General features: G+C 33.7%; 3 protein-coding genes across 4 annotated transcripts; 2 read left to right on the top strand and 1 right to left on the bottom strand.

Annotated features, from left to right (window-relative positions):
* Positions 1-2,949: 2,949 nt before the first annotated feature.
* Positions 2,950-5,498, top strand: LOC131642177 (protein trichome birefringence-like 8). The gene is made up of 4 exons (XM_058912453.1): positions 2,950-3,281; positions 4,142-4,531; positions 4,603-4,761; positions 5,141-5,498. The coding sequence occupies exons 1-4, from the start codon at positions 2,950-2,952 to the stop codon at positions 5,496-5,498; spliced, it is 1,239 nt and encodes a 412-aa protein (XP_058768436.1).
* LOC131642175 (uncharacterized) lies at positions 4,950-20,284 on the bottom strand. 2 transcript variants are annotated; one of them, XM_058912451.1, is made up of 18 exons: positions 20,062-20,277; positions 18,403-18,880; positions 16,454-16,545; positions 15,709-15,873; positions 15,203-15,590; positions 14,553-14,671; positions 14,181-14,253; positions 13,884-14,101; positions 13,740-13,784; positions 12,438-12,531; positions 10,402-10,593; positions 9,259-9,362; positions 8,900-8,987; positions 8,087-8,233; positions 7,411-7,536; positions 6,412-6,582; positions 5,775-5,834; positions 4,950-5,681 (listed from the first exon to the last, which is right to left on the bottom strand). In XM_058912451.1, exons 1-18 carry the CDS (start codon positions 20,103-20,105, stop codon positions 5,568-5,570), a joined length of 2,718 nt encoding a protein of 905 aa, XP_058768434.1. In that variant the 5' UTR covers positions 20,106-20,277; the 3' UTR covers positions 4,950-5,567. The 2 variants fall into 2 exon arrangements, with proteins under 2 accessions (XP_058768434.1, XP_058768435.1); XM_058912452.1 differs by lacking the exons at positions 4,950-5,681; positions 5,775-5,834; positions 6,412-6,582; ... (1 more) ...; positions 8,087-8,233; positions 8,900-8,987 and adding an exon at positions 9,954-10,053 and having other exon boundaries at positions 20,062-20,284.
* A 915-nt stretch (positions 20,285-21,199) lies between these two features.
* On the top strand, positions 21,200-21,799 carry LOC131642178 (uncharacterized). Its single transcript, XM_058912454.1, has one exon. It carries the CDS (start codon positions 21,200-21,202, stop codon positions 21,797-21,799), a length of 600 nt encoding a protein of 199 aa, XP_058768437.1.
* Positions 21,800-22,883: the final 1,084 nt, after the last annotated feature.

Consider the following 22,883-nt stretch of genomic DNA (forward strand, 5'->3'; position numbering starts at 1 on the left):
GAATTTCAAAACTGGATAAAAAACAGATTTTACTCACCTCCTTTATGAAGCCGTGAATATGCATCAATACCCACCTGCAGATTTCGCAATGTGAATGAGAATAAGCTATGAGAATGAAAAATTGAACATAAGCAGTAAAACATTTCATTCAGAGCACGGTCATCGTCGGATTGCCGGTAAAACACAACAACCATTTCGAATTCGACGTCCACCACACTCACCGCTAGAAATCTGTTGTCGTTGCTACAGATCTACCACCGCAATAAAAACAATCCAATAAAAAACAAACATCAGAACACCAAATCAATTAAAAGAGAAAATTTCAAATTTCATAGTATCAGTTATACCATTCAACAACTATATAACATCAAATACTTTCAGTAGTTTAGCAAATTTAAAAAATCAATTCAAATTAAAAGAAAATTTAAAACAGAACAGTATATCTGCTGCGAAATTATATGAATGGTTGTTACCTTTGTTTCTAGATTTCACTGGTGAAACGGCGACGGAGCATCATCAACCTTCAAACACAACAAAAAAATAATAAGCGATTAGAATTAGAAAAATGATTCAGGAATTGGTTCGGATAAAAATTCACTGTTTTAATTGTTGGTTTGTGGTTCTTGAATCAAAGGTTTTGTGATGTGATCGACTGATTTTGTTTCGGTACCCATGGTTATGGGTTTGGGGTGAATTGAGATTCCCAATTGGAAGTTAGGATTTGGATATGGGTGAGAGATAAAATGAATTTGTGAGAAGATTTAGTTAGTGGGTAACGTAATGAAATTTTTGTTTTTGGAATTGGAATAGAAACCGGTAGAAGAAAGAGAACCTAAGAACAGTTTTTGAAATTGGAATTGGAATGGATACGTGAAACAGAAGGTTGAGAGAATAGAAGATTGAGGCTATTGAGGCTGTTAATGTGGAATATTGTGAAGACAGCAGCTGATGTGGACAGTCCCATTGATCAAGAAAAGGGAGACTTTTCTTAATGATTATTTTCAACCCATGAAATGATTATTTTCCTTTTAGAACCAAACTTGTCTTTCCAAATACAAATAAACATAGTATGAATTTATATTTTATTATTATTCATCTACTTGGAAGTATAAACTTGTTTTCAACAAGATGATGTAGATACATGTAAAATTCATTTATAATAAATATAATGCATCTATTTGACACAATTTCAAATAGAATATGTGACCAACTATTTAGTCTGGAAATCCAAACTTTTCAAATCTCAAAACTATTTTAGATTTATTAGATTACTAGTATAAAAAAGACTTTGTGAAGCTTTACATTTCTCATATCTTGTAGTTCTTATTAATAGAAATTTTTTTGAATTTAATGATCATATAATTTTCCGTCACATGACTATTACGAGACATGATATATTTAGATGTTTAAATTGATCATTTTCATAAACATTCTTTTTTTTAATCTAGTTATAGTAAGTTATTAGGAATTTGTTGCTTGAGAACATACAACTTTCTCATACTTGAGAATAATTTTGAATTTTGTACCAACTCAGAAACTCTTTTCTAAGACTTGTGTTTTTAATAAGATGACTTCACAATAAAATATAAAATAAAAATGCAAAAGAAATTCTAACTACAAATTGAAAAAAGTGATCGTATCAAAATCACTTTAATAAGAAAAATTATTCAATTACTATCATCATTTTTACTCAAACCAAATGACGTTCAATATTTGATTTGAAAAATCTTGGAAAGATTTTCGGTAGACTGAGAACTATTTTTCACTATTTTAAGTATGTGGTAGACTAATTATCCAAAACTCAATTATTTATATAGGAACTCATTCTAATTGTATCTAATACAACTCTTAAATTTTATGAGTTGGAGTGAATAAGTCTTTTATTATAATCCAACATATGGATTACTTCCGACTCTTACTTTTAAACATATATAATCTTATTATAATTAGTTTACTTAAGTCAAACTCAAAATTTAGCAATTGAATATTATATTTATTTCATTGCACCTTACTAATACAAAACATGTAATCTGCGGTAAAATATACATTATTCGATACTATTCTTAATGAGTGCTATATTTTAGAAAGCTAATAACTTAATATTTAATTGAAGAAAATTTTATTAAGTTTTATTAATAAATTACAAGTGATTTTGAGTATAAAATCCACTAATTTTCATAAAATTTTAAAATTATTTGATAATTTTCATTTAATAATTTTGAATAACATTTAATAAGTATTTTAAGAAAATGGAAGTAAATGTAGATGGGTAAATCACATACTATGAATTTTTTACTTATATAAAATTATGAGTTTATGTTAACATATTATAACAATAATAAATTATTGGATTAGTGAAATTTATTATTTTATAATTAACTATTTTGAAAAATTAGAATAAAAAAATCATGAGAAATCATTTCTTATAAAATATAAATAAATTAATAGATATTAACAAATTAAAAAAAGTGTTTTTCTGTAGGAAAATGTGTGATTTGTATTATTTTCTAATGAAAATATGACAAGTGTATAATTTCCTCTCACACATATATAATTTTCTTCCATTTTTATTCTTACATATATATTAACAAATTAATTATTAATTTACTCTTTTAACATAAATGGATTTTTCTTCTTTCTATATCATGAAAAAAAAAAACAATTTTCTATTAAAAAATGTGTTTTACATTTTCAGAGTTGACAGCTCATTAACCCATTATTCAGCATGATACATTGTGACTTAGATTAGTTTGCAGTTGATTAGTTTACTATAAAATACAATTACTTAATAAAGTAAAAATGATAGAATTGTAAATAAAATATTCACATATTAATGATTTTATTTATTTACTTAAATAGATTTTTTTTTTTACTAACAAAAAACAACCTACATCACAATACTAACACCTATTAGTATCTCATTCACATAACTTTTAACCAACACTAACAATGAATAGAGAAATAGCATATGCACTCTCTTTTCTCTTCTTCTTACTATCGTCTCTATTCTATTCCAACCTCATCACCTTTGATCAACAATCACTTTTTCGGTTTGATTTCTCATCACATATTGCTCCCAATAATTCTAAAACATTGCTACCAATTGAAGTTTGTGATTTTTCCAAAGGCCAATGGGTTTGGGATGAAACTTATAACTCTCATCAATTTTACGATGAAAATTGTCCGTTTCTTGATCCCGGATTCCGGTGCCGACAAAACGGTCGCAACGATGAAGGCTATCGGAAATGGAGATGGCAACCTGATGATTGTAATCTTCCACGGTACGTGACTTGCATGTTCATGTTGTTTGTCTTCGTTGCATGGATTCATGCATATGGTTATGTATTATTGTTTCTTGATTTCTATCTTCTTTTTTATTTTGTTGGAGAAAGGTTTAATTGGAAAGAGTCAATAATGGCAGTGATTGAGGAGAATATGAGGCCTTGTTTATAGAAACACTCATGGACTATTATTAGGTCTTATTTTCCAGCTTAATAAGTAAATTGAATTAACAATGTATGTATAGTAGTTTTTCTTTGATGTGTTGATTTAAAAGACTATATATATATCATAAAAATTCAATTTTGTATTTTTTTTGTCAAGAAGTCTAACGGTTGTGAATGTATAGATGTCTGCATATCTAATAACTAAACAGGTATAACAAATTTCGTCTATTTTACTTCAATTAATGTGATATTATTATATTAGTGATCAAACTTACAAATCCAAAATTTTATATCTTTTTAGCTTAAATATAATAACTTAACATTTATTTTCTTTTAGGCAAACTTACTCATAATATTTTTATAAACTTTATTGTATATTCTTTTGAAATTATCTAATAAAGTATAGAATAGACATTGCGTCTTTAAGGGCTTGTAAGTTAAGTTTCTACAAAAAAAAAAAAAGTTTAAAATTTATAATGTTAAATTATGGTTAAATAGAATCTTATAAAATATTGGTATAGAGTTTCTATTTGTTTTGTCATGAATAAATTGTGTTTAACCTACACGGGATCTTGCTTATACTCCTTAGAAATAATGATCAATATCTAATAGCAACTGATTATAGATACTCCTTAGAAGTAATGATCAATATCTAATAGCAACTTCTCTTGATTCATTCCTTCTATTACTCTCAGATTCAATGCCAGTGACCTCCTAGAGAGAAGCCGCAATGGACGCATTGTATTTGCAGGTGATTCAGTGGGAAGAAACCAATGGGAGTCCTTACTATGCATGCTAACAAAAGGGGTATCTAACATGTCAAAAATATATGAAGTGAATGGAAGTCCCATAAGCAAACACAAAGGCTACTTAATCATGAAATTTGAAGAATACAACATGACAGTAGAGTATTACAGGGCACCCTTCTTGTCCATTATAGGACGTCCACCACCCAATTCAACTAAAGACATCAAAATGACTATCAGACTTGATGAGTTGCATTGGTATTCCAATCAATGGAAAGAAGCAGATGTTCTTGTTTTGAATTCTGGTCACTGGTGGAACCCAGACAAAACTATCAAGTCGTGAGTATATGTTAAATCTCTAGTTTTTTAAATTTAAGTAACAGATCTAAACAGGCTCTATACTTTTGCAGGGGTATCTACTTCCAGGAAGGAGGAAAGGTAAATATGACTATGACAGTGAAAGAAGCTTTTAGGAGATCCTTACAAGCATGGAAAATATGGGCTTTGAGTAATCTAAAACCTATGAAGAGTTTCGTCTTCTTCCGAAGCTATTCACCGGTTCATTACAGGCAAGTATATTAACACACTAATGTGGTATTGACACTGTCACAAACTCTGATTAAAAACCATCTAGAAAGAAGCAGACCAAAAGTTATTGAGATCAAACTCAAATTTGAGCTGAGGTCATGTTTAGATAAACAAACTAATTCAATATTTATAAGATACATATTTCGTTCGAGTATATATAACAAAAATATAAATAAAAGTGTTTTTATAAGCTCTTTCAAATAGTCGGACAAATACGTTCAAATCGGCCAATCCAAACAAGCCTTAACTAAAAGCAGAATAACTCACTTCATAATTATTATTTTTGGATCAAATCTATTCATCCTATATAAGTTATCCCTCTGAGTACATTGGATAAGAGTCTGTACAGTGAAATTGTAGGAATGGCACATGGAATGAAGGAGGGAACTGCGACAAGGACTCGGAACCAGAAAACGACCCAACAAAAATCGAAACTGAACCATATTACAACTTATTTATATCTGATGCTGTTAAAGAGATGCAAAATGGAAGCTGGAAAGTCAACTTTTTGAACATCACGTATCTTTCAGAAGTGAGGAAAGATGGCCACCCTTCCAAATATCGGGAACCAGGAACTCCGCCTGATGCTCCTCAGGATTGTAGCCACTGGTGTTTACCCGGAGTGCCTGACACGTGGAACGAACTTATCTATGCCCAGCTCCTCTCTAAGAAATTTGGAACCAAATTTATTTTTCCAGAAAGCAAAGAAGGAAGCTGATCCAATTTTCATCAGACCAGGAAGAATGTAAAGATATGTTAGCTATACATAAATCTGTATTGCTCCAAATCATTTAACTTCATCCACTTTCTCATCTGAATCCACATCATTGATTGTCATTTGCTTCATCTTATCAAGTTGCCTCAAGAGATCCAACCTCTCCGGTGCATAAGTGGATGGAATCTGCAAGGAAGAAGGTGGTATTCTTACGTCGTTAGATTTAAAATTTGAATAGGAGATGGAAAAACAAGTAGAAGCCAGTCATAATGTGTATACCAGAGCTGGTACATATCTCTGAATAGCAGCCAACATGGCTGCATGCCCAACGGCAGTAACCTGTGTAAAGTAAGCATTGTCCTAATTAGTAGGCAACATCTAATATTGGAAAATGGTAATTGTAATATGAAATAGCAGAAAAATTCATTTCCTTCTGTCTTCTCTCTTTTACATTTTATATAAGCAGAGAGTTCTTTTTCTTCCACTTTAATAATATTTATAAGGAGCAGAAAAGTTAAAGGTAAAAATGAGTTCGACGAATTCACAAGAGGAAAAAATATAGGAAGCAAAACTCTATAATGTAGGATCAATAATTAATTGAATTGATCATTGATTCAATTAATTATTGTGCCCTTGCACACGAGTTGTATTAGACGATATGAACAATAATTTGTATTGTGGTTTTATCTTCGGCCATCTCTTAGAAACAATATCTTTTATGTGATTATCTTATATTATCTCTTAAGGATTAGTTTTCGTATCTCTAAGTTTCAACTAGACGAGATTTAGAAACCTAGCCTACTTCGATTAGGATCTTTTTATTAAGAATGAACAGTATGCTTCTCTTCTCTATCAAGAACATGACATGTTATTCAGATATAGTTGATAAGAACAATCATTAAGGTGTTCAACTCACCGGAATAAGCATTAAAACGCCTATAGGAACAACTGAGGCCATGTCAGTTAAGGTTCTTTTAAGTGCTTTCTTCTCCTTCTCAGTCAATTCATCACCTATTAAGGACCTTCTGACAAAACCCGTGGCAGCACCAACGTCAATAGCAAGAAGTTGAGTTCCTTGCCAGACATCCTATTTATTAAATAGCAGACTTTAGATCTCAGATATTAGAAACAAGAAATAACTTATGACTCAACTTTAAATTTCCACTATTATGATATTTTTTAGTAGAGATGCTGCTACATACACGTTATAATTTTTCTTTTTCAGTTTCCAAAACATTGGGATGAAGGATGTTAAAAGTCCCAAACTGGACGAGATATACTCGACAGTATGTTTATAACTTTTTATAAGTGGGGTAGTCTTCCCCTTACGAGTCAATTATATAATAGTTGAGTTAAACCCAATCCAAATTCTAAGAAAAAAAATTAGCCAGATTCCTTTGACTAAATGTGATGAAGCAGATAAGTTCATAAACAAAGATAATATTACCAAGAAAAACATCAGACTATGGGTCCGTTTGTTTCAGCTTTAAAAAAATAGATTTTTTCTTTGTATTTTTGAAAATAGATTTTTGAAAATATTACAAATTTTTTATATTCATTTTTTCTAAAATGAAACAATAATTTTGACATCCTAGAACATAAACATAGATTAATGAAGACCAAAATTTAGTCAAAATCACAATTTTATCAAAAAGTTGTATTTTAAAAATGATTTTTATGAAAATCTATTTGAAATAGCTTCAAAATTAAGTGATTTTTTAAAATTTTGATATCCAAATTTTTTTCCCATAGATAGATGAAATACCTAAAATCATATTTTAAGAATAACTATTCAAACAAAATTTTCATTTAAAACTATAAAAAGTTTCTTTATAAAAAATTTTTTCACAAAATTTTGTAACACTATAAAAATCATTTTAAAAAAAAGCCAAAACATACGGGCCCTATATCATACCGTTCCTGTTTCTTTTAGTTTCTCAAAAGATTTTTGTATGATATTCTCTTTCTTCGGAACTAAGGCAATCTGACCATCTCCAGCATCACCACTATATCGGGCATCATTGTCAATGATCATTAAATCCTGTCAAAACAATATATACACTCGTCTTAAAAGCCTTCACAAAAAAATAAACTAAATGAGAAGGATGGACACAAGATAAAAAGCAGTCAATAAAAATGGCATGGAGATTTAGTAAAAAATTAACAGTAGCAGAAGCAGAGTGTAGTAAATATTAGAGTATACTAGCTAGCCTTAGGCTTTAAATATCAGCAACTCTCCTTTGTATAAATATACAAAAGTAAGTTGCATTTGGAATAAAACTAGTAAGAAGGTTCAAGATTGTTAATAGCATTATTTTAGAATAAATATTTCATTATTTTCTTTTTTTTCTTTTGCTTGTATCATATTGATATTGTGTAATTATCAGGACATAATTTTTTTCCCCTCTTTCTTTCTAGTTTGTAACTTAAAGTCTTCAATATTCAAATAATTCAAACCTTTCAAGTAAGTTGACATTAAGATTGGGTAGCATAGTACGTCAATAATAATGGAATATCTAGGTAATCTAAATTATTCCATAAGACTTTAAGTTCAACTTTGGAGACATCAAACTCAAAATTTTCAGACATACCTCATTATTTTCTGATTGGTAGACACTTCTTTGAACCCTTTTCTCAAGTTCCATCAGCTCATCTCTAAGAAGCTCAAAGCGGTGGATTTCATTGGATTCTTGGTCCACAACCCCTACATCTGGTGCAGGCTGTTCAATATAATTTTCCTAAAAACAAGATAGAAAGTCCAATTACTCAAAACTCAACCATGTATCTCCCAACCAATTAGAATAAATAATTAGTTGTCTATACAGCTAAATCAAGTGAAGGACAGTTATGTTCCAGTTCAATTATGATTATTAGGTAATACAGTTTGAAGAAAAATAAGTTATATTGTAAGCTCCTATAGAAATCTGACTTTCCAAATTTGATTTTGAAGTAAGTAACGGTCCACCGCATAATGAGTAAAGAGTGAAGAACTTAACCAGTTTTCATGTTGTGTGAGTAAGACATTCTAAGCAAACAAAAAAATAGCTTTATAAAATATTGAGATAGGTTTTATTAGGCCATGTTCAATTATGCATCAAATAATCTGTAGCAATTTATAAATCTAGTTTGCAACTAACCAGCAATTATCCTCACTAAAACACACTACTCAATGGCTATTGGTTATTTAATAAAAATATATTTTTGATTGCATCAAGTCACTTTTTTAAATGACTATACACTATTTACGGCCAACAATTATACTGAACCAAATATATTCAGGATTGTGACAAACTTCTTAAGCTTTTAATTATTAAAATAAAAGAGAACCAAATAGACAGTTACACTTTCACGAATATATAAAATGTAAGTCAACTGCGTCAAAGTATAAGGATGATAATGCATACATATGCATCCGCATCTGCTTCCAGCTCAGGCTTTCTGGTGACGGGAGGTACAAAGATGCTCCAGAATCCACGAGAGTTTCCAATTTGTCTGAAAAAGACACATGTAACTTTTACATAACGCTAAACAGAATATACAACAACAAGAACAACCAAGCTTTGTCCCACTATGTGGGGTCGGCTACATGGATCAACTTTCGCCTTAATGTTCTATCCAGGACCATGCTTCTATCCAAATCGTTAATCTCGAGGTCTTTCAGAATATAACAAACAAGAGAAAGTAATATCTGGCTATCTGACATTGAAATTTTTTATCAGAAACAAATCACTAGATATGAAAAATGTAAGGCAAGCCTTCATACCTTTTGTTCTTGTCCACCCTTACATTGTCATTCTTTCTGCTTTTTCCTTTTATTAGCCTGTCCTCTTCACCAACCGGTGTGATGGTTTGAGCACTACTAACTCCCTGGATGAGTAGACAAGAATTACAATTGGCAAGCAAATAATGAGTTTCTCAATAAGCAAACATGTGACTAGTATGCATATGAGTCCGGCAAGATTACGATGAATCACAGTGTAAAGCAAGGATAACAGCTAGTACAACCCACATTACTCCATTATTTTGAAAAAGAAAAAAATGAATGCACCTTAAATGCCATGGAAAAACAGAAAGCAATGCTATCCAAGCATACTATGATACTACTAAACTTAGATCCATTCTTCACCAAGATTTTTAGGTAAAGACACAAAACAGGCCCAAGAAGGCAAGATCTACGATTAGGGACAAATGCCAAGGGCACCTACCTTATCCATATATTCCTCTCATAATTACTGTGTATTAATATTCTTCACATAATTTTTTTTCAAAACCGTTGTATTGGAAAAGTTACCGTAGCCACTAGTTTAATAAGTTTGTACTCTGTACTAGGTTATTTGGGTAACAATGTCCATTAAGAAATAAAGTAACTTTTTATTGAAAGAGATACATGTTTTTAGACCTACCAAACATATATTCGGCATCGTATTTGTTTTCAATTAATTAGTATCAAAATGGTACCTCAAAGTCAATGAAGACATCAAAATGGTCCATCCACCACATTAACTTTTCAGGGGACAAATACTATAACGTCAATTGCCATTTCAGAGCCAAATGATTCCTTGTATAGAAGAGGACAAATGTAATGTCAATTATGTCTTACAATACTAAAGTAAATATTCACTCCTACTTCATTATCAGCCCCATCACTGATTAGTTTTTGGACCCATCCTTATCATGTTGATCAGTCAATCTACTTTCATCAATAACAAATACAGAAAATATAAAACACAATTATTTGGAGGTAGGAACCCAAATAGGAGATTTCCTACACTCAGGGAAAATAAAATAGAAAAGACATGAACATAGAAAAGAGAGAGGGTAAAGAGTAAATGTACTTTCAAGGTAAAAAATCTTTGATGCATTATTCATGGAATGGGTAAAGGAGGCTGTGCAGGACATTGTGTACCTCTTGAAGAGAATCAGCTTTTGCTCTGAAAGATGCCTCCAGGAATTCAGCTTCTTTCTTAAGTTTCCGTAATTTTTCCAAGTCAGAACAGGCTGCTTTCAAATGCTCTTTTCCAGAACTAGAGCTTGACACATGCAATTCTTGAAGCAACTTTTCAAGTTTTATCACAGCTTCTTCAACACTTTTCAGTGACTGAAATTGAAGACATAAAGAAGAATATGATACATCAAAACAAAAGGTTTGGAATCTATCTAAAGTATGAAGAATATTCTTATGTTTAGGTATGGATTAGATAAGGAATTTATACAATACAGAAATGGAGAGGACAAAAGCAGCAATACAATTAATTGTTAGGTTAGTTAATTATTATGAGTGTACGACTAGGTGTGCAAAAAGACCTAGTTCTTTCTTTTCTTCAAACAATTACTTTTTTAACATAATTACCCTAATTTTTCTCTGATTTCCACAACTATGTTGTTTCCTTTTCAAAATCCACACTATGAGGCACAGTGTTAATCAAATCGGTTTATGAGAACTAATGCTTCAGTTAACTAGACATTATTCTTACTATTTGTAATCAACCTTCCCCTTTAAGGTAGTCAAACTTTTCATGACTACCATTCCAGGTCCTACTTCCGAAAGAAATAGGGATATTAATATCCCTAAATTTAAGATGCTTACAGAAAAGAAACAATTGGGTTTTCCGACCAAATGAAAAGATGTAGGTTGCTAATATATTCATTCTGAAAAGCAAGTGGGAGTCACAATATTCAATAACCCTTATACTCTATTACTCTAAGCCAGGTAAGAGTAGATAGTCTTTTTTAATGAAAACATTGCCTACTACAACACTTATAATACTGTAGGCAAGTTTTGTAAGCAAATTAATACTCTGAATACGTAATGATGTTTATGTCCCTTTACTTGGGCAGCACTCCAAGTAATTACCGACTTAAACCATAAGATTTCCGGATCAAATAATATATTTATCTTATTTGAAACTATGCTTGCCACTCGAATAGACAATGTGGGAAATAAATCTGCATTGGATAGTATAAGATATTCTGCCCAGGCTTGTTCAATGTTTAGTGCACACATTGAATAATATGAGCTTGTCCAAAGGGTAGATTTTATGGCATATTTCTTATATAACTATCCATCCTATTGAGGTGAATTAGCAAGATGGGATAATGACAAAGCATCCCATTTTTCTCCTACCACTTTACAGTAGCTAAATCCTACCACCATGAGCCCATTTCTACCTCCATCATCAGCAGAACATTGCTACTACCACCACTATGCCGCAACTGGTCAAGTAAAACCATCACTACCATTCAGTTTTCTACCAACAACACTATTAATCCCAACTATATCACCGCTACTGTCTCAATCTTTTCCACCATTCCTACAGCTTTTCCTTTTGGTATCGATTTCAGAAAGAGGGGAAAATGTCTCCAGCAAACATCCGTCTATCAATCATTTATACAATTGTTCACAAAACAATGGATGGTACAAGAGTTTATCAATTTTTACCTTATGCACCTTGATACTATATCATTTGGTACATTTGATGGGATATGATAATGATTTTATAAATTCAGGACATTTGGTACAGAACAATTGATAGTATAAGAGTTTATCTTGATCATATTTTTTTATCTTAAACACATGTAAGCTATTTCATTTAGAACATTGGATGAAATAGGATAAGGCTAAATTGGATAACTTAGTTTCTTATCACATCCATCATTATCCCACCCTGTAAGCAAGATCGAGTTATTATACTAATACAGCAAATATAGGATTAAAAAAAATTTATCATCTTGATAAATTTATACAATCTAGTATATACACTGGACATATAAAAGGCTAAAGAGTAAGCCCTATCATGTCTAATTGCATCCATGGTCCCAGATGGAGTTGTACTATCATTTAGTGCACCCGGGATAAAAAAAATTATGTTTATAATATCTAATTTAAAAAACTTGGAAGAAGCACCTGCATTAAATGCAGATTTTAAAAAGAGGGAATCAAACCTCATCAAAAGAACCTGACCCTTTTATTGTTGACTGAATTGTGGATCTTTGTCTGTCAACTATTTTCTTGGTATCACTCTCCGATGTATTATCCCTGCATTAAATTTATGAAGATAATAAGTGGTACAACTTTTGGAATAAGAAACTATTGGAGAAGAAATCAGGTTCACAACCTCTCGATTCCAGTAAAACTATAGATACAAAATGTGTATAAATAAATTGCTTCAAGAAAATGTCACCACGGTGCCAGACAATGTGCCTTAATTGCGGTCCGCCCCAAGCCGCCTTAATTGCGGCTCTTTAGCTTGCCTTCACTGCAGCCCCTAACACCTTCATTGTGTTAGCTTTGAAGGGGTGGATTTAGTCCCACATTGCTTAGAGATATGGCCTGTGTTGTGTTTATAAGTGGGGGCAATCCTCACCTTCCAAGTCGGTTTTGTAGGGATGAGTTAGGCCCAACTCAAATTCTAAGATAGAGCATATGCTCTCTCTTTTCTTTCTTTTTTAATGAAAGGAGATTTGCCAAACTAATCTTACTGACAGGTCAATGATATATAAAAGCTAGAGCCACATATTAGTGTCAATAATTCTTGGCTTGATGCCTTTCTCATTATTATTTCTTGTATATATAGAGGTTACATGGTTATATCGGTAATTACACTAAATAATTACATTTAATGAGAACACACCCTTATTCTAGGAACAAACTAATTCTTATTCACAATTAGAGAGAAAAAAGTTAACACTGTTTTGATCAACCTTTAAATTCACTTCCTAAAAGGATTGCATTGGACTTTGACAAGATGCATTTGAACTACTACGGAATTTGTGCATAGATACAGAATATCATAATGCTTTGAGCACATGTGTTATTCTAGCCTCTAGATTCAACTCTTGTACTTGGAATTACTCCATTCTAACATCAGGAATTCCATTTGACAACCATAAACAGAAATTTTGGAGGTAAAAGATCAAAAGGTCAAGAAAAGTTAAGTATTTCACTGCGAAAACTGCTATTGGTAGCACAGAATCCATTACTAAAAACGGAAACGCATGGGGGTTTCACATAGCGCTTAGGGCCAGCCGCTATGGCTGCTATTGACTACACAAAAAATGACTGACATGACTATTCTGTAGCAATAGCAACTAAACTTGAGGTTGCTGAAACAAGAAATTTATGATGAATATTTTATCCCAAAAATATAAAGTTTTGATGCCTGTATCATGGTATCAACGAATATGCACGTGCACCAAATGGAATGCCAAAAAATAAAAACTCTAGATGCAGATTTTGCCACATACTTTATCATTCCAAGTTCCTCCATGCACTCCATCAACTTGTTATGCCTAACATAAAAAAAAAAAAAATAATAAGATACATATAAGAATTTATTAAGTTTGAAGCTTGTATTTCATTAAACTATAAATAAACATTTATCTGGTTACCCTTTAGACAGAAACTCAGCTGCTTTTACATTTGAGGGGCTCTCCAGCCATGTGCTGTGTTTAATAAACCTCTGCATCCAATGAGAGCAAACATCAAAAGCTTGTGTCACTGCTTCGGGATTTGGGGGACCTTCTGGTTTATTATGCCCATGCAACTGTTTTGTGATGCTGGTGATGCCTGGATAAAAAGGAAGCCAATCCAGTTCTTCACACACTACCTATGCAGTTAAAGGACTTCACCAGTTAAACTAACTTAATCAAGAATCTATGTTAAATGCAAGGACCATAAACACTAACCTCAACATACATTTGATATGAGCTAATGGATGAGAGCGGAGGGTAGTATAAAACACTTCCCCCAATAAGATACCTGTAATAAATAGTCATATAAATAAATAAATGAACCAAATGTCATATAAATAAATAAAAGAACAAAATTTGTATAAACTAGAGTTGAAGAGAAAGGGGCTGAAGTTGCAGGAACTATTATGATGATATTATAAATGTAAAGTTTGTAACCTAATTGCACCTATTTATATGAATCATCTGGTCAAATACTAGAAGTACAACTAATGCATGCCCCACCGAATAATATTCATGACAAGACTACTAAAACAATAAGAAACCTAGTACTCTAACAATAGTAATAATATGTGACAGAAGTAGTACCTGATAAAATCTTCAATTGGATCGTCAAGAGTATCGAAACCATTTGCCAAAAGAAAAGTCCGTGTACTTCTACCTAAAGCAATAAAGAATCCAAATATAGCCAAATCCTTCTCCAAAACCTGCATTATGCTAACTTTCTTTCAATTGAAGCCTTTTCTTACAAAAAGAAACACACGAATGAATGGAAAAGGATTGAGCTCTATTATACCATATTCAACTCAACTCATCTCTTAATTCTTTTTATTTTATTTACATAAAGTGCTTTCTCTTGAAACTTTCTGATTGAAAGTAAAGTTAGCTTAATGTTTAATCATACTCCTCTATGCTGGAAAAATAAAATAAGAAATTATTTTTATCCATAGTGAATACTTTTGTTTTTCAAAGCCAGTACACCAGAAAACAAATTTCATGATCAAGTAATATGTTTCAGATGTGAATAAATTATACCGTCACAGGCAGAAGAATATAACCTGTTAATGAATAATAATTTGCAAAATGATACAAATCAAGCAAAAGATTAGGTCTCACTTTGGTAATTTTACTGTAAGTGTATTCATTTCAGTGGAATATATATTCCTAAACACTAAATGCAACATTACCTTTCTAGTAGTGTCAAAACCATGATAAGTTTAAAACTAATCATAACTAACCTCAATGCTTTCAGATGTTGTCAGTCTTGACCATATTTTCTCCTTATCAATAGCTTGCTGCAGCTGCTTCTGAACTAGATTTACCCAGAAAACAACCTCTTCTGAACCCCACTCATCTTTTGCTCTAAAAGCTGCAGCTCGAGGACCGAAATGTACAAGAAATTCTCTGTGTAGACCAACATCCGTTATAGAATTATAAGCTTGACTTATAGGAATTAAACCAACCAGCATGTCCATCAAACTACCAGTTATCTCTGTGCTCATGGAAAAGAACTGTGAGCAAGAAACTTTTGCCGTGCCAAGTTTAGCTATTGCAGCAATGCATGTAAGTGCAAGAAGGAGAAGTGATACATCACTTGCACTGCTTAAACCCTTAGTTTTTCCATACCTGGGAATTCAGTCAAAAATATCATTTATGCATTGTCTGTAAATATAACATGAAGGAGCAAAAACAGAGCCATAAAAGTTAACATCTCAATATGTAGAAATGTTAAAATAGAACATACAAAGCAATGGCAGAAGTAAAGCGTCCATCCGCTTCAAACTTATTAACAAAGGATGTCACTACAGCTGGAACTTGCTCAGACCAAAACCATTCATATGCTTCAGGCTGCTTGGCTGATAAGTTCTCTCTAATTAAGCTCTCCAAGGGAGCAGATAGCCTTAGCAAACTGGACCGATACAAATTTTAAATAAGTGTTAGGCCCAAAGAAACAAGAGAGAGCACTATTAAATATTAAAACTAAACCTGTAAAGGAACAAAAAGAAGAAAAATATGAGACAGTGCCGCACAAGTAAATCAAATATTGGAAGACGTTCAAAAAAGGTTATAACTTATAAGTATAGAAGCATTGTGTGATGGTAAAGGCTTGAAGTATCGTTTAAAAGTTTGCCTGTTACAAAACTTAAATATTAAAAGTATAACATAAGTTACTAACTTACACTTAGAATTAAACCCTTGGATGATTTACATAATATTCAATAAAATGCAGACTATTTTGTGAAAAAAAATATGCATTTTAAATTTCAAATTTTGGCATTAATAAGTACCATAGCTAAAGAAAATACATCGGTTAAAAAATCAAACAACTGAAGTAATTATCGAATGAATAATTTTTGGTACATGATCTATTATAAAACTTCTTCACATAGGGTCAACCAAAGAACTTCCATTCCTTTTCATAAATAATGTAATGTAAAAAAAAAAAAAAAAACTTAAAAAATGAACCAAAATGCAAAGAAACATGCTACCTCCTTTGAACAAATACATTGACATTTCTATCTCTGCTATCACCTCGGGATGAAATTTCACTTGCAGCATACAATAAGGAGTACACGGCAGCCTGAAACAAAATTTATATAACATGTTTCTCAGTTCTTCATAAATTTTGCAAATTTGGAAACAGTGAGATAAGGCGAGACATGATCAACGTCATAGTAACAATTCTTGTAGCAAAGGCAATAAAGTATATATAATTTGCCTCTATCTTTTCAAATAGTATTCATTTGAAAAACCTTAGTTAACTTGTAAATCAAGTTTAGATTCTATGTAGCCAAATCTGGTTAACTCACTGAGAATCATTTTTGTCAGACTCAGTCTTACTTGAACAGACTCGCAGTTCAGATCATGAGTCAGTGAGTTCAACTTAAGAGATAAAAATGACTCAAAACATATGACTTAATTGTGTTTAATTTTTTGATCAAGACTGGCCATTGCCATATTTACTCTCTGCACTTCATTTTTTCCGGCTTTCAATCTCTTCATTTTGCCAATGGGCTCTCTCAAACAGCAATTGAACACTTGACAATTATAGCTAGCCTGCTGCAATAAACAGTGCCGCTCGCTACCGGAGAATCTTGCCCGAGTGCTCCAGTGGCCTTCTGCATTTGAGCATCCAAAAGGTGCATTCACACTTGGTCAGCCACTTGCCTGCACTCGACACCCAAAAGACTCCCTCACCCTCTGTTCATGCATTTTCCCCTCATTCAAAACAAACCCACTAAAAGACTTACCCGTATCACAGGTCTGTCATTGTCCACAGTTACACAACACACTGCACACCCAGTGTTCTTCATATTTTGTCGTCTGCCATTGTGCTGTGCTTCTGCTTCCTCCGTTGGCTGCTCTGAGTTTTTACCTCCTCTGTTTAAGTCTTTCCTTTCACTCATTGTTTTTTTTCCATCAGGATTCCGTTTGTTATCTGCTGATACATAATGTCTGGTACAGATACTGGTTTGCTACTTTGCTTTGTTATGGACTTGGAATGTAGAATTACTATTCTACCAACGGTATTATATTATTTTTACATCTCATTTAAAGGGTTTTTTAATATCACTTTTTTATTAGGTAAATTCTTACAAGTTTGTCAATTGATTCTACGTGCTGATTTTATGGAAGCTCCAAGAATTTACTTAGACTCTTGAGCTTGACAACCTTGGATATCATGAATCTTATTGGAGCCAAGCAGTTTCAATATTGAAAGAATATTCTACCGAGAGATTAATGGGTTATACCATTCTACATTGACTGTTAGGTGAAAACCTTTATATACGATAATGCAAGAGAGTGACTCAAGTGAGGGGTCATGGGACATTGTATGAGAACTATACTTCAATTGCAATAGGGAAGCCTTCCCTTGGCCGAGCAAATAAACTCTGATTACTTTGATTCTTACCTGATTTATTTTTCTCTTATGATTCTTAACAACACTTTCATTACAAAGAAAAGTAATTTAAAATTTTAGCAAAGTAGCTGAAGCCAAATGACCCTAGCTATGCAATACACTAAATTACTCGAAGCCGGAGATTTAGCTGCCAGCTAGTCAATAGTAATGGGTCTTTCAAGAACCATAGCACAATATTATTAGTACACATTTAAATGTAACCCTATAAATTGGTTAAAGGAAACAAGAAGGTCAATTTGTTGGATAAAAATATAAACCATTGCTTCAAAGTATTGACATACATTGCTGCATGTATTTGTCAAAAACACCAAGAAGGCATGCAAAATAAAGCTTAATTACGCATATTCCTTTGACAGTTCACTTAGCGTGTATTTGTTACAATTTAAACAAGAGAACAGCATGCCATAACAATGGCTGTCTGTCAAAGCTTCATATTCACAAATGCATATCATGCTTTCAAGATGACATGAATAAAACATTAGTAACACTGTGTAATAATTAAAGTCCTGATGATACCTGACATGACAATGCCTTCACCCATGCAGTTTGGTCTACCCCAAGCCAAGCTGTTGAAAACCAGGATACACGTGAGTACGATTTATGTTCTTTAATTGCTAGCTCAAAAACTCTGGCTGCATCATTTAAAGCTTGAACAAGTCCATCATAAAAGTTTTCATCTTCAAGTGAACTATCCAGTTTAACCCTCATTTTTTCAAGGTTAGCATTGGTGTCAGCTTGTGGACTCCCATTGACAGTCATACCATCATCAGAGGTGGCAAATGGGAACAAGTGTAAACTCCTTCCAGTCTTAGAAAATGTTAAATAATATTTTTTACAGCCCGCTGCACCATGACCACTGCTTGATGATGGCAAATCATGTTGTATTAGGCATCCCTTTCTTGTACTGCCCCATTTACTTAATAGTAGACAATGCAAGTTAGACAATTTCCTCCCTACACAATAGGAACCATTTGAAAGCCGGCAATTCGAGGAACTGCAAAATGAATTGCAATTAGAAACAGCACACACACATATACAAGCTATACATAAAACTAAGCTCAGAGGAATGCAGTAATCACAGGGAAAAAATATATATAACAAATACAACCATACTATTTCCTGCAGCACAGTAACCTATACAGTGTTGTCAATCGCAGATTGTAGAAAATTGCGGGTTGTTCAAATTCTGATACACTAAAGCACAATTATAACCACTATTATACAACATCTTGACTAAATAAATCGCGTCTCACATAAGAATAGTGGTTTGTATAAACTCTGGTCTATGGTGCTGCTAAAGCCACTATTTGACAGAGCACTGAATCTATGCGTGTGTTTGGTTCTGCAGTGGGAAAAAATTGATTTTGAATGAATTAATTGTGTAAAATTGATTCTGGTTAAAAGTAAGTTGAATGTAAAGTGATTTATGTTTGGATAACTTTATACGAAAGAGTTGAACAACAAATTTCAATATAAAAATCACATTTAAACTCAAAAGCAACAAATTCTAGCTTCAACTAGAATCAATTCTAAAGGCAGATTCACTTCTACTTTAGAAAAACCAAACACAAAGGATGTTTAGTTCTGTGATGAAAAAAATTGATTTTGAATAAATTGATTATGTAAAAATGATTATCATTAAAAGTGAGTTGAATGTAAAGTGATTTATGTTTATATAACATTATGCAAAATTGATTTGTACAAAATATTTCAATGTAAAAATCACGTTTAAATTCAAAAGCTACAAATTCTAGCTTCAAGTATAATCAATTATGTAGGCAGAATTAATTCTACTTTAGAAGAACCAAACACCTCAAAATCATTGCAAAATAAATTATACACCTCTTGGATTGTTTTTCTCTCTTACAAAATTAAACCAAACATACACTATATTAGTTACTACTTGCAAGAAAATAACGCATCATAACTAATATAAACTATTCTTCACAAATTCTAGTTTAAACACACATAATCCCGCAGTGAAAGACAACAGTATTGCAAAAAATTGAAAATTGATAAAACAAAACGGAAACATAAGAGTTCAAGGATTAGAATTTCAGTTAGGAATTTCGTCAAACAATTCATGTGCAAGGTATAAACCAAACAAAAAAACGAGAAAACTAAACCTAGCTTCCTAGTTATTACTGATTCAGCGAAGAGGGACCAATGGATTACCTTAACGATAGAAAATTGTTGGTGCTATGCGATTTAACTGCCATGTAACGGTTGAAGAATTTGGAGAGAAAATTGAGCTCGCGTCACTGGAGATAGAAATTGAAGATAAAAAAAATTGAAGGAGAAGAGAAAAGAGTGAAATAGATGAAGTGGTTACGTGGTGTAAAACAGAAACGGAAAGAGAGAAAGAATTAAGGAAGGAAATGATGACGTAGCATGAGGTAGGTGCTTTATCTGAATACGTGGAGAACTCACAAGTCAATCATACACAACACAACAACACAATTGGATTTGGGGTTCCTTAGTATTTTTCATATTATTCCTTGGTGATTGTTTTTGTTATCTTTTGTGTTATATGGAAAATGGTTGAAAAGTACCTTATTTTGCTCTCGTGCTTCTGTAGATAGATCTCCGGAAGCACCCTTTTTTTTGTTTAAATTTATTTTGTTCCGTAGATGCATATACGGAAGAGTTTGATGTTATACTTTGCGCCAGACTCTTCTCATCCCCATTCTTCAGTTTTCATTTGCTCTTGCTCTCTCTCTCAAAAACCCTCCTAACCCAAAAATCAAACAACTCCCTCCATTGCATTTTTTTCTCTCGAGTTCGGTCGGCATTGTTAACATCAACAACCTACACATTCCATCTAGTTCAAATATCAATTTAATCGATAAGTTTTTGATATTTCGAGTTATTTTAGAGTAGTTGTGAAATCGAATTAGAATTCGATATTTAGGTGTATAGTTGATTGGATAGGTTTAGAAATAGTGTTTATAGACAATGTAGGTAATGTTTTAGGGTATAAACGCACGATCAAGGCACAAAAATGGTTTTTCTGGTGATTGAACAGTGGAGAAGACGCCATTGTTGCGTTATCTACTTTCAGTAGCTTCCATAGATCCATCTACAGAAGAGATGAACGTTAGGGCACTTCCGTAGATGCATCTACGGAAACACCCAAAGTTTTTGAAAGAAAGGTCCTTCCGTAGATCCATCTACGGAAGCACCCAGGTTTTTTGGAAGAATGGTGCTTCCGTAGGTGGATCTAGGGAAGAGTATTCTTTTGTTTTTATTTTTATGTTTATTTATAAACACACGGTTTCTAACCCGATCACTTTTGTATCATAATGCAGACATCATGACTCATGGTCCGGACAGGGACATACATGGTAGGACAGCACAGCATGCATCCATTGAGCGAGAACGGACGTTGCGCACAGTATCTCAGGTGACCGATGGAGCTACGGTTCTACCTGACCCACCTTCTACTTCTACATCCAACACACCCGCTACAGTCGGGCTCATTCTTTCACTTGCATCAACTAGGCCTACTCCATCACCCGCTCCATTCAGACCCATTCGTTCATCTGCATCAGCCAAACCCATTCCATCACCCGCTTCAGCCGGGCCCATTCTATCACCTGCGTTAGCCAGACCCACTCCATCACCCGCTCCAGCCGGGCTTTCTACGTCTACTATTCCATCACGGAGACCTCGGGATGATCCTGAGGGTACTTCTACGTCAGAGTTGCCACCACCCTCGCGCAGACCTCATCGGGGCAGTGCTTCTTCTGCCGGGCCACCTCCGGAGGTACACGAGGATGATCCGGTGCGGGGGCCAATGCCTGTGCCAGAGCCCGTTTGGTACCCCGGTGGACTCGTAGACGCCTCTCTGCTTACGGGATATGATGATCATGCTGCGAGACATATATGGGATGGAGATATAAGTTTTATTTGATAGTTACATATTTATTTATTTTCTTCAGCTCTCACCTTGATTATTACTGACCATTTAAACTTTTTATAAAATTTCAGAGCAGGGACTCCTAGAGGTTCTACAACCATGGGCGAAAGATTAGGGATCTCGTGCAGCCTGACCAGCCATGATTTCAGGAGGTACTGGCAGCTTCAGGCTTGAGGGACCTTTGTACGCTCGGCTACCATACTATACATAATGGTATGCTTGCAGCCTTTGTGGAAAGATGGCATCCTGAGACCTCCTACTTCCATCTACCCCTCGGTGAGATTACTATCACCCTAGATGATGTGGCATGCATGCTTCATCTACCTATTAGGGATACCCTCTTTCGTTAGGGTAGGATGACGAAAGCGGAAGCTCAAGAGATGCTGATTGCTGAGCTGGGGGCTGATCCCGATGATGCCCTTGAGGAGGTGGAGAAAAATAGGGGGCCCACGTCAGGTTTAGCTTCCTTCAAAGACAGTACGACTTGGAGCTCACTACGGCACACAAGGCTGAGGGAGACGACTTGGAGCAGGCTACGCACACAGAGCGGGCGCTGAGGTGTTACTTCCTATATTTGATAGGCACCCAGCTCTTTGTGGACACGAGCTCGACGTACACATACGTCGTATACCTTACGTACTTATCGGATATAACACGTATCCATGAGTACAACTGGGGAGCGGCTGTACTTGCGTAGAGTTACTATAGACTGGGAGAGGGATGTCTGTGGAAGGCAAGGACCGTGGCAGGCAGTTGTACACTTTTAGTGGTAACAATCTTATACTCTTCTACTTTTTATATATTTTTTAATAGTACTTTAAAATAACTGTGTTTTGTTGTTTCAGGCTTGGATACTACAGCACTTCCCAGACATTATTGGCTGAGAAGAGGTGCCCACTTACACAAAGGTCATGCCGTGTGTCAGTCGTTTCATCCCCCGCAGAGAGAACTAGCATCCGGATCCATCCACGTGCGATCTTGACCGCATGGCCGCCGAGGACATCAAGTATGAATGTTATGCTGCGCATCAGGAGACAGTTCTGTTTGACGAGATAGCTCTGTACTCCAGGTGGTTGGT

This window comes from Vicia villosa, unplaced genomic scaffold, assembly GCF_029867415.1.
Source record: "Vicia villosa cultivar HV-30 ecotype Madison, WI unplaced genomic scaffold, Vvil1.0 ctg.004602F_1_1, whole genome shotgun sequence".
Lineage (NCBI taxonomy): Eukaryota > Viridiplantae > Streptophyta > Magnoliopsida > Fabales > Fabaceae > Vicia > Vicia villosa.

What these genes read in the sequence shown, in the direction of transcription:
- LOC131642177 (XM_058912453.1), top strand. Translation starts at nt 2,950, where the DNA reads ATGAATAGAGAAATAGCATATGCACTCTCTTTTCTCTTCTTCTTACTA. An exon ending in GATGATTGTAATCTTCCACG is followed by an intron (nt 3,282 to 4,141) that starts GTACGTGACTTG and finishes TATTACTCTCAG; the next exon opens with ATTCAATGCCAGTGACCTCC. An exon ending in TATTCACCGGTTCATTACAG is followed by an intron (nt 4,762 to 5,140) that starts GCAAGTATATTA and finishes GTGAAATTGTAG; the next exon opens with GAATGGCACATGGAATGAAG.
- LOC131642175 (XM_058912451.1), bottom strand. Translation starts at nt 20,105, where the DNA reads ATGGCAGTTAAATCGCATAGCACCAACAATTTTCTATCGTTAAG. An exon ending in AGGGTGGACAAGAACAAAAG is followed by an intron (nt 8,988 to 9,258) that starts GTATGAAGGCTT and finishes TGTCTTTTTCAG; the next exon opens with ACAAATTGGAAACTCTCGTG. An exon ending in AACTAAAAGAAACAGGAACG is followed by an intron (nt 6,583 to 7,410) that starts GTATGATATAGG and finishes TTTAATAAATAG; the next exon opens with GATGTCTGGCAAGGAACTCA.
- LOC131642178 (XM_058912454.1), top strand. Translation starts at nt 21,200, where the DNA reads ATGACTCATGGTCCGGACAGGGACATACATGGTAGGACAGCACAGCAT.